The sequence below is a fragment of the Lissotriton helveticus genome (genome assembly GCF_964261635.1).
Source record: "Lissotriton helveticus chromosome 1_1 unlocalized genomic scaffold, aLisHel1.1 SUPER_1_unloc_2, whole genome shotgun sequence".
Classification (NCBI taxonomy): domain Eukaryota; kingdom Metazoa; phylum Chordata; class Amphibia; order Caudata; family Salamandridae; genus Lissotriton; species Lissotriton helveticus.
This window is the reverse complement of record NW_027611659.1, coordinates 5,111,066-5,123,212: the sequence shown is the minus strand read 5'-3', so window position 1 is coordinate 5,123,212 and position 12,147 is coordinate 5,111,066. Positions and strand designations below refer to the sequence as shown.

Below are 12,147 nucleotides of genomic sequence, written 5' to 3'. Positions count from 1 at the left end.
CTTCATGTAGTGAGATGTACAGTTTCACGCAGCCTGACTCAACAAGTATTGCAGCACTCTCTCGTGGTTATTTCTTCATGTAGTGAGATGAACAGTGTCACACAGCCTGACTCATCAATGATTGCAGCACTCTCTTGTGGTTTTTTCTTCATGTACTGTGAGATGAACAGTGTCAAGCAGCGTCACTCAACAATGCTTGTAGCAATCTCCTGTGGTTACTTCTTCATGTAGTGTGAGATGAACAGTTTCAAGCAGCCTCACTCAACAATGCGTGTGGTTATTTCTTCATGTAGTGTGAGATGTACAGTGTCACGCAGCCTGACTCAACAATGATTGCAGCACTCTCCTGTGGTTATTTCCTCATGTAGTGAGATGTACAGTGTCACGCAGCCTGACTCAACAATGATTGCAGCACTTTCCTGTGGTTATTTCCTCATGTAGTGAGATGTACAGTGTCACGCAGCCTGACTCAACAATGATTGCAGCACTCTCCTGATGTTATTTCTTCATGTAGTGAGATGTACAGTTTCACGCAGCCTGACTCAACAATGAAGGCAGCACTCTCTCATGGTTATTTCTTCATGTAGTGAGATGAACAGTGTCACGCAGCCTGACTCAACAATGATTGCAGCACTCTCTTATGGTTTTTTCTTCATGTACTGTGAGATGAACAGTGTCACTCAGCCTGACTCAACAATGCTTGCAGCACTCTCCTGTGGTTATTTCTTCATGTAGTGTGAGATGTACAGTTTCTCGCAGCCTGACTCAACAATGATTGCAGCACTCTCTTGTGGTTATTTCTTCATGTAGTGAGATGAACAGTGTTTTATTGACAAAAATATGCCAAAATTTGAATATAAAAAGTAAATAAGAATATATTTTTTCAAAACCGTGTTGTTAGGTTCTTCTCCCAAAGATTCAGTCTTTATTGTACAGTCAGCAGACTTATCAAAGGTGCTACTGCTTTGTGAATATTATCTCAATTTTCTGATCAGATCTGTGTACCTCAATCTATAGGTCTCGGACCATTGTTTGTTTATATCTCTAGTCACCCAGGTCCATACCTTAAGGGTCACCCCATTCTTGTAATGGTTAAACAATGATTGCAGCACTCTCCTGTGGTTATTTCCTCATGCAGTGAGATGTACAGTGTCACGCAGCCTGACTCAACAATGATTGCAGCACTCTCCTGTGGTTATTTCTTCATGTAGTGAGATGTACAGTTTCACGCAGCCTGACTCAACAATGAAGGCAGCACTCTCACATGGTTATTTCTTCATGTAGTGAGATGAACAGTGTCACGCAGCCTGACTCAACAATGATTGCAGCACTCTCTTATGGTTTTTTCTTCATGTACTGTGAGATGAACAGAGTCACTCATTCTGACTCAACAATGCTTGTAGCACTCTCCTGTGGTTATTTCTTCATGTAGTGAGATGTACAGTGTCACGAAGCCTGACTCAACAATGATTGTAGCACTCTCCTGTGGTTATTTCTTCATGTGGTGAGATGTACAGTGTCACGCAGCCTGACTCAACAATGATTGCAGCACTCTCTCGTGGTTATTTCTTCATGTAGTGAGATGAACAGTGTCACGCAGCATAACTCAACAATGATTGCAGCACTCTCTTGTGGTTATTTCTTCATGTAGTGAGATGAACAGTGTCACGTAGCCTGACTCAATGCTGCTTGTAGCACTCCCCTGTGGTTATTTCTTCATGGTGTGTGGGATGGACAGTGTCAAGCAGTCTCACTCAACAATGATTGTAGCACTCTCCTGTGGTTATTTCTTCATGTAGTAAGATGTACAGTTTCACGCAGCCTGACTCAACAATGAAGGCAGCACTCTCTCATGGTTATTTCTTCATGTAGTGAGATGAACAGTGTCACGCAGCCTGACTCAACAATGATTGCAGCACTCTCTTATGGTTTTTTCCTCATGTACTGTGAGATGAACAGTGTCACTCAGCCTGACTCAACAATGCTTGTAGCACTCTCCTGTGGTTATTTCTTCATGTAGTGAGATGTACAGTGTCACGAAGCCTGACTCAACAATGATTGTAGCACTCTCCTGCGGTTATTTCTTCATGTGGTGAGATGTACAGTGTCACGCAGCCTGACTCAACAATGATTGCAGCACTCTCTTGTGGTTATTTCTTCATGTAGTGAGATGTACAGTTTCACGCAGCCTGACTCAACAATGATTGCAGCACTCTCTCGTGGTTATTTCTTCATGTAGTGAGATGAACAGTGTCACACAGCCTGACTCATCAATAATTGCAGCACTCTCTTGTGGTTTTTTCTTCATGTACTGTGAGATGAACAGTGTCACTCAGCCTGACTCAACAATGATTGCAGCACTCTCTTGTGGTTTTTTCTTCATGTACTGTGAGATGAACAGTGTCAAGCAGCGTCACTCAACAATGATTGTAGCAATCTCCTGTGGTTACTTCTTCATGTAGTGTGAGATGTACAGTTTCAAGCAGCCTCACTCAACAATGCGTGTAGCACTCTCCTGTGGTTATTTCTTCATGTAGTGTGAGATGTACAGTTTCACGCAGCCTGACTCAACAATGATTGCAGCACTCTCCTGTGGTTATTTCCTCATGTAGTGAGATGTACAGTGTCATGCAGCCTGACTCAACAATGATTGCAGCACTCTCCTGTGGTTATTTCCTCATGTAGTGAGATGTACAGTGTCACGCAGCCTGACTCAACAATGATTGCAGCACTCTCTCGTGGTTATTTCTTCATGTAGTGAGATGAACAGTGTCACGCAGCATAACTCAACAATGATTGCAGCACTCTCTTGTGGTTATTTCTTCATGTAGTGAGATGAACAGTGTCACGTAGCCTGACTCAATGCTGCTTGTAGCACTCCCCTGTGGTTATTTCTTCATGGTGTGTGGGATGGACAGTGTCAAGCAGTCTCACTCAACAATGATTGTAGCACTCTCCTGTGGTTATTTCTTCATGTAGTGAGATGTACAGTTTCACGCAGCCTGACTCAACAATGAAGGCAGCACTCTCTCATGGTTATTTCTTCATGTAGTGAGATGAACAGTGTCACGCAGCCTGACTCAACAATGATTGCAGCACTCTCTTATGGTTTTTTCTTCATGTACTGTGAGATGAACAGTGTCACTCAGCCTGACTCAACAATGCTTTTAGCACTCTCCTGTGGGTATTTCTTCATGTAGTGAGATGTACAGTGTCACGAAGCCTGACTCAACAATGATTGTAGCACTCTCCTGTGGTTATTTCTTCATGTGGTGAGATGTACAGTGTCACGCAGCCTGACTCCACAATGATTGCAGCACTCTCTTGTGGTTATTTCTTCATGTAGTTAGATGAACAGTGTCACGCAGCATAACTCAACAATGATTGCAGCACTCTCTTGTGGTTATTTCTTCATGTAGTGAGATGTACAGTGTCACGAAGCCTGACTCAACAATGCTTGTAGCACTCTCCTGTGGTTATTTCTTCATGTGGTGAGATGTACAGTGTCACGCAGCCTGACTCAACAATGATTGCAGCACTCTCTTGTGGTTATTTCTTCATGTAGTGAGATGAACAGTGTCACGCAGCATAACTCAACAATGATTGCAGCATTCTCTTGTGGTTATTTCTTCATGTGGTGAGATGTACAGTGTCACGCAGCCTGACTCAACAATGATTGCAGCACTCTCTTGTGGTTATTTCTTCATGTAGTGAGATGAACAGTGTCACGCAGCATAACTCAACAATGATTGCAGCACTCTCTTGTGGTTATTTCTTCATGTAGTGAGATGAACAGTGTCACGCAGCCTGACTCAATGCTGCTTGTAGCACTCTCTAGTGGTTATTTCTTCATGTAGTGTGAGATGAACAGTGTCAAGCAGCCTGTTACGTCCTCCTAACCAAACACACTAGCTGAGAGCAGTAAAGTAGAAGGAAAATACTTTTTAGGCTGAGCCTACTTCACAGCGCATACACTGACTATTGTGAGTCATATTGTGACTTACTAAACATATGGAGGGGCTTGGAGCACGCCCATTGCTTACCATTGGTTGGCTCCGTAGTCACTCATGTGTCTGCTCCTTATGAGTGTCCCAGCGTGTCAGTCTTGTATTTGTCCCTCCTGTGGTGCTGTCCTGCTTTACCTTCTCTTTGGTTGGCTGTAATCTCTGCTTTCACTCTTGTATTTCAACCACTATTTCTTTCTTCCATTGAGTGTTTCATGCATGTTTCCAAGCTGTCTCTCTCATGTACTTCTCTCCCTGTGCACTATGTGCTGCTCTCTGTCGGCATAGTGCTTCTACCCACCCCTCCGTGTTGTTCTCAGCCCACCTGCATCCTTCTACTCCCACTTTAATGTTCAGCACCCACCCACACCCTCGTATTGCTTTACTTCAATACTCATGTGGCTTTTCTACCTCTCCCTCCATTCTTGTGTTGCATTGGTGTTGCCCCCTCCCTCCCTGTGTTGCTTTGGCACCCCTCACTCCATTGTATTGCTTTGGTGTCCTACCCCCACCCCACCCTCCATCATTTAGCTTATGCACCCCCTTGTCTTGCTTCTGTGTTTCCCTTCCTCCTCTGTGGGGCTTCTGCCACCCCCACTAATTCCCTGAACCCCACCAAAGCTTGTTCTCAACTAAGGTCCTCTTTTTGTGTTCTGCTGTATGAATAGTCCAAAGTGTGAGTGTTCCTATTGCCAGCTGTATGTGCTATATATGTCATTGTGAACTCACCGCTTGTTGCCTTATACCTTATTTCCAGTCCTGGACATGTGTGATATTCCTATTGATTTAATACGCTTGCCTGCCACTTCACAGGTTGATCAAGACAAGAAATTAATTAATCAAATTCTTTAGAAAAAGCAAGCATTTCAAAGGAAAACATTAAGAATATATCTGTGATACTAGAATAATAATGTAGGGCATCTGACATTAATGGAAATATATGTTGTGTTGTGTTCTAATTAACATAGCCCACAAGTTGCATGTCTTTTTAGTACACTGTGTATGTAGTGTATTGCTGCTGTTTTTGAGTGTGCCACAAGATCATTACGAGCTCCAGGCATTCTCCGAAAGATAGCTGATGATTATCAGTTAATTATTTTAGGTTTTCAGATGCATTAGGTGTCCATTTTATTAATAAAGTACTCCATGGCAAACTATACGATGAAAAGAACGCCTTTTGGCTCCGTCTAGGCACTGCACACTGTAAACCGTGGCTAATGACGACTAGTAACCACAATGTAAAATTACAGAAAGCATGTTCAAACTATAAAAATAAGGCAACTCCATCCCCACTTACTTGCACATTTCATAAAGAAGCTGCAAAACAATCACGTAACATGCATCATGTCACTCCTGCCAATTATCAATATAGTTTTTTCATTGCATCACCGACTGGTGCAGTTAGTAATGGCATTATCTCAATATCATTATTTTTATTCATTATTTAATTTCTTTTAGGTTGCATTCTTGCCCTATTTGGTCATGAAATGAAATTCTTGTGTTTATTAAATAGCACAAAAGGCCAATCTTGGGTGTGTGCAGCTGTTTTCTAGTGACACACGAAGTAACAGTAGTTGTTGTAGTATCCAGGGTAATGTGCTGCATAGCTAAACACTCCATAGGTACCAAATGCGAGCTCTATTGGCCATGCCATCGCTTGTTTATCATGAATTTGGTTATTTGTAAGATCTGCATCAAATTTGCAGTTAAGCTCATTTACCTGTAGTAATTACATTGCTATAGCACAGTTACGTTTACTTGTTTGTGAATATGCATATTGCATTTTCTTTTAACTAATGGCTTTGTTATTTTTATTGTTAAGGATTAAATGATTGTAATGATTTTAATTAAACAATAACTCTGTGGAATACAATACAATACATTTCCACTATGAACTATATTTAGAACAAAGTAATAATTATACAACAAATAGAAACACATATAATTTATATTTGAACTGAAACACAATAAAGTAATTGAAAAATCATTATATTTTTACAACTATATTATTGAAAATGGTATTTAAAAAAAATCAATATTCTTAACAACAATATTACTTATCTAAAAAAAACTGGGCCTGATTCACAAAGGTAAACTTAAGTTTACAATTGTTTACGATTCACAAAGCTGTCTACGAATAGTATCTTTACTAGAGTGGAGTCTCCGGACATAAAACGACTTATCATTTTATGTGCGGAGACTCTATACTCCTAAAAATACTATTCATAAATCCAGATGAGAACAGCATTTGATCATAAACTACACAAAAGTGTAAGTTTACCTTTGTGAATCCGGCTCTACCTTCTTGACAACAATATTTCTGCATCACTATATTTTGGTATCACTATTTATTTGCCAAATTTCTGTCTCCCTATATTTACACCTCTATATTTTGGCCAGCCACCATCTGTGCTGCTATTTTATGTTTTGGCTGCTCAGAAAGATGGAGACCAATGGGAGTGTTGGTCCATGCATGTGCAATTGAGACTGGTCAAGGGTACAATCTATGATGTAACATGACTATCTTATGAATTTAAAGGCATGGTCTGCTGGGAGATGGATCACATGCATGAGGATACATGGCTATGCTTTGAAATTATTATCACATACATGTTCTGACGTGGCATGAATGGCCCTTGAACCACGTAAAAGTTACACTGTCACATAAATGCCCCATGAATATCTAAACATGGTATGTTTTCATATGAAGGCTCTATGGATTCAGACACAAAATGTGTTGTCACATTAATTGCAAATTACATGTCATAGTAATGTCACATACATTCAATTACAGGGAATGCTGCCACATGCATGTCTACCTTCTACTGACTGCTAACTTTTACCCCAACAGATTATTACGTCCCCATCAGCTTTCGCCGTTCAGTGTCACCAACGCCAACATCATCTGTTGAAAATGAACCTGTTGTCAAAGGTTATGGTACATTTTTGGTATCCCTGAATGGTTACATTTATTTAGACATTGTTCAGAGTTCTTTCGACCGCACAGCCTATCTTTGCTGAGCATTCTAACAGTGCTGTACTCTTCCAGAACTTTATCCACACAGACTGGCTCCATATTACAATGTTTACATCACCATTAAGACATGAACTGATGGTTTGATAAAAACAATTGAATTATATTTCTGTTGTTGTAATTTGTTTTCCCTTTAATGTTGTAAGGTGTTCAGAGGCAATGCCACTCTCTTGGAAGGGATATTTATGTTGATTTATTCTAGAGAATGACATTAAGACGCACAGAGTCTCAACTTATTCTGGAGAATGACATTTATGAGATCAGTGGCTCAACTTATTCTGGAGAAAGACAGTAATGAGATCAGTGACTCAGTTTTGGCTGAGGAATGCTCTTAATGAGATCATTGACTCAACTTATTCTGGAGAAGGTCAGCAATGAGATCAGTGACTCAACTTATTCTGGAGAAAGTCAGCAATGAGATCAGTGACTCAACTTATTCTGGAGAATGACATTTATGAGATCAGTGGCTCAACCTATTCTGGAGAAAGACAGTAAGGAGATCAGTGACTCAGTTTTGGCTGAGGAATGCTCTTAATGAGATCATTGACTCAACTTATTCTGGAGAAAGTCAGCAATGAGATCAGTGACTCAACTTATTCTGGAGAAAGTCAGCAATGAGATCAGTGACTCAACTTATTCTGGAGAATGACATTTATGAGATCAGTGGCTCAACCTATTCTGGAGAAAGACAGTAAGGAGATCAGTGACTCAGTTTTGTATGAGGAATGCTCTTAATGAAATCATTGACTCAACTTATTCTGGAGATCAGTGACTCAACTTATTCTGGAGAAAGTCAGCAATGAGATCAGTGATTCAACTTATTCTGGAGAATGATATTTATGAGATCAGTGACTCAACTTATTCTGGAGAAAGACAGTAATGAGATCAGTGACTCAACTTATTCTGGAGAAAGACAGTAATGAGATCAGTGACTCAACTTATTCTGGAGAAAGACAGTAATGAGATCAGTGACTCAATTTATTCTGGAGAAAGGCAGTAATGAGATCAGTGACTCAACTTATTCTGGAGAAAGGCAGTAATGAGATCAGTGACTCAACTTATTCTGGAGAAAGACAGTAATGAGATCAGTGACTCAACTTATTCTGGAGAAAGGCAGTAATGAGATCAGTGACTCAGGATATTCTGAGGAATGATCTTAATGAGATCAGTGACCAGGGCCAACTATAGCGCTGGTGGCACCCAGTGAGACAATCATTTTTCGCGTCCCCAAGACCGCCTTCTTGGATTCTCTCACTACAACCAGGGAACAATGCCCCTCATCTCTCTGATCATAAGCTATTGCTAAACACAGTGCACCCCATGAGGTCGGCACCCCCTCCACAGGTCAGCGCCTAGTGTGGCTGCACTGGTCCCACTGCCCTAAAGCCGGCCTTGTCACTGACTCAACTTATTCTGGAGAATTAAATTAATGAGATCAGTGACACAGCTTATTCTGGAGCAAGGCAGTAATAAGAAAAATGATTCAACTTATTCTGTAGAAGAGAAGTGATAAATCACATGAAACACTAAGTAATTGCCCTCTTGGATGCGGAAAGTGAGAATATTTGCATATTTCCTTCTGAAATCATGAACAGTGGCGTGACCAGTTATAAACAGTCCCTAGAGAAAGAAAAGAGGTGTGCGCCCTAACTGCTGTTTGAATTGTAAAATACAACAATAATTAGGTTTTGATGGGCCCTACATGCCTCTAAGCCCTGGTGCACTGCACCTACTGCACCAATGGATGCTATTCTCCTGCCCCTGATTGAATGGCCGGAAGAAAATAAGTTACTGCTAAACAAAGGGGACTATTTCAGGAGCCTCCGCAAATGACTTATGTACTGTTGGCTTCGATGGAGCAGGAATGTATATGACTGCTATGGCAGGAGAGTAGAAGTCTTCAGCTTAGCCAATAAAGATGTTTGTCAGCAAGTTAAGGTTTAGATTCTATAAATGAGGTCAAGTTGCAAAGTTTTCTTATGCTTTTATCAGCATACTATTACATTTTTCTTCTAAATTGAACATTAAAGATACTACTTGCCAGAAATATATTGTAAATTTACTGAGGTTCGTGTTACCAGTTTTTTAAAATATGCATAGAGAAGGCTTCCAAACCTGCTTAAAGTCTCAAATCGCTGTGACAAACCTGGGTCCACTACTCCCGTACATGACCTAGCTAAAGGTGAGAGTCCAAATGCCCGAAGAGGCTCCCAGACTGCTGGAGGGTTTTTGGTCTATTTTTTGTCCCACATTCCACATCCAAGTAGGGCTGTGGCAGTCTCTGCTACCCATTCACCTCCACCCATCTTTGCTTGAAATGAGTCTCTGAACACCTGAGGCAGCCATCAGAGAGTGGACAGGGTTCTTGCCTGTTTTTGGCCCTATGTGCCACATCCAAGTAGGGCCACTACAGTCTCTGATGTCTCTCACCTCTCCCCAGTTCGCCTGACCAAGGTACAACAACAATGATCAAAGATGAATTCAAAGATCCCACCTCCTTAAAAGGAAATATTCTGCCCAACCCTGTTCCTGACATCCCCCTGACCCCTACTTCACTAAAGGTTAATTCCTGAACACCCAAAGCAGCTTCCAGACTGCGTGAGGGTATTTTGGCCATTTTTCCCCCTGCAGCCCACATGGGTGGTATTCCAGATGCAATTTTTCAGCTGCTACTGCCTTGCTACACTCTCTCCCATAGCCTGCCTACGACCTGGGGTTGATCGTCAGTAAATGAAGGAATATGCTTGAGAGGGAGAAGAGGTTTCCTATTCTCTGACATATCTTTTTTTTTCGTCCCTGCACCGGTAAAACTACATTTGAAACTTTTTGCATTACAATGCTGCTTTGGTCCTGGTTCCTGACCATACCCGTTACTCAACCACTGTAGCTGTGCCTCTCACTGCGCCCCCTGTCAGACACCCGCCCACCCGTGATTTGTCTTCTGTCGGCTGCGAATTGAAGAGTCCCCCAACTTGGCTGGACAGGCTGCGGGGGTCCGGACGCTAATTTCCTGACCCTGGTCCTATTGTCCACTGCTGAACATCACCTGGTCCCTACAGTGCCACAGATTGCTTGCAATGCTGCAGTTCATTTTGTAACTCCAATACCAAAGTGTGTCCAATGCCCTGTCCTCTGTTAAGAGGTGCTGTACTCTTCCCCAGTCTCCCTCTCTACATTACACTGCATATGTACCTAGGGATCTGACCAAGGTACATGTGGCTTACACACTAGGCCCAGGGGATTTATAGCACTAGCTGGCCTTTTATCTGTGCTGCATTGTTATGTTATGTTATGTTATGTTCTGGTACTTGGAATTTGTAGAGCGGACGGCTACTCAATTGAGTGTCCTGGGGCTTAACAACCTAAGCGTGACTGACTGTGGGCTCTTAACTCGCTAAGTAGTGAGCTATTGCTGGAATAACCAGGTTTTCATGTGACTTCATAAAGGTGAGGAGGTACTGTGTCAGTCTTAGAGCCAAAGGGAGGCTATTCCAAAGTTGCGCTGCTTGCACCTGGAAGGAGCGGCCACAAATTTGTGTGTGGAGAAATTTAGGGGTACGGGCTAGCTGGAGCGCAGCGGATCTCAGAGCACCACGCGGGTGATAGAATTGAACTCTTTTCCTGAAGTACGTGACCCCAGTTCCGTGAAGTGACTTATAGGCTAAAACCATTGTTTGAAAAATGATCCTCTTGCTGAACCGGGAGTCAGTGCATGGCTTTAAGAAGGGGGGACATCTGTGTTCATTGGCCAAGCATAAGTATTGCCATGGCCGCTGCGTTCTGGACGACCTGTAAGCATGTCAGCAGGTATTCTGGTATTCCCAAATAAAGAACGTTAACGTAGTCCACCCTAGATGTAATTAATGTGCCTGGACCGTAGTTTTTTCGTGTGGTACCAACAGAAGGGGTAAGAACTGCTGGAGAATCATGAGCACTCCGAAACAGGAACCTGCTACAGCTTGTATTTGGGAGTTCATTGATAAATTATCTTCCAAACTGACTCCTAGGTTTTTAACTGTCTTGACCGAGGAGGTGGGGAGAGACATTTCCTGGGGCCACCAATTATGCGCCACACATTGTCTGTGGAAGACCAAAAAGAATAACCTCCGATTTGTCGGAGTTACTCTTAAGTTGGTGCAATTGATAAAGTGTTCTCCCTGGGGCAGGAAGGAAGGTAAGCACATTGTACATGAAGGAGCAAAGCTGCACTATAGAAAATCATAAGCCCCCCTGAAAGCAGTGTATTGATATTTTGCATATATAGTGCCCACCTATTCTAATAATGTTGTTCCCCTCTCAACCCCCTCCCTTAATGATGCTTTCCGACCATAGCAAAGTGTGGCAGTCTGAAACATTCCCACTCAAAAAAGCTTTTTACATTTTTGGGGGCCAACGAAAAGGAGAAATGAAGAATTCCTCCACATAAACAGGGAAGACACAAGAAAAGGCACTTAGTCTGCTGGACTTCAAAAACATGGAGTAAAGCACCTTCCCCCACCTTCCCTTGAATCAATAGCCCAAATGGACTCCAGCACAATCAAGGCCGTCCACCTTACACAACGACTCTAGGATTCACATAGGACAGATGCTGTTTCCCCAGCTCAGAATTAAACTCAATATTTCTGACAACGTCTCCACTCACTGAACAATATCTCACCCTCCGCAGGTATCACTGCCTATTATCCCCTGTTCACCTGCATGTTTTATACTGTAGGCAACAACCTTTCCCCACAAAGACCTTACTGCAAAGAACAACCACAATGATTTACCACCTACCCTAAACCCCATGAAGGTGTACTTCAGATTTACAGCCCTAACTCATGGAGCATCAACTATCCTAAAAATCTCTCTAATAATGCAAAAAATAATTTTAACAGCAGCATACCTAAACAACTTCTGGAAAAGGTAATAGCCACTATCTACTACAGAATGACCAACAGCAACAACAAAACCCACTGTCTTCTACTCAAAACCTCCGGCTAAGTACAGAAACATCTCCCTTCTCTACCAACAAAGTACTTAAACAATTAAAATTCCCTATGGAACTAAACTTTTCATACCCCCTCACTATGCTTTAGAGAGGAAATCTCAATTTCTATTTTAAGGACA

The 12,147-nt window shown here is 42.0% G+C and overlaps 1 protein-coding gene across 5 annotated transcripts in view; it reads left to right on the top strand.

Annotated features, from left to right (window-relative positions):
- Positions 1-12,147, top strand: part of LOC144805731 (lymphocyte antigen 6E-like) — a 154,000-nt gene that overhangs the window by 52,595 nt on the left and 89,258 nt on the right. For all 5 annotated transcript variants that reach the window (XR_013605588.1, XR_013605587.1, XR_013605589.1 and 2 more), the window contains one exon: positions 6,856-6,936. Coding sequence is in view for 2 of the 5 variants with exons in the window: in XM_078672225.1 (XP_078528351.1) it covers positions 6,856-6,936 (81 nt within the window). In the remaining 3 variants the exon portion in view is untranslated. The remainder of the gene's footprint in view (positions 1-6,855; positions 6,937-12,147) is intronic.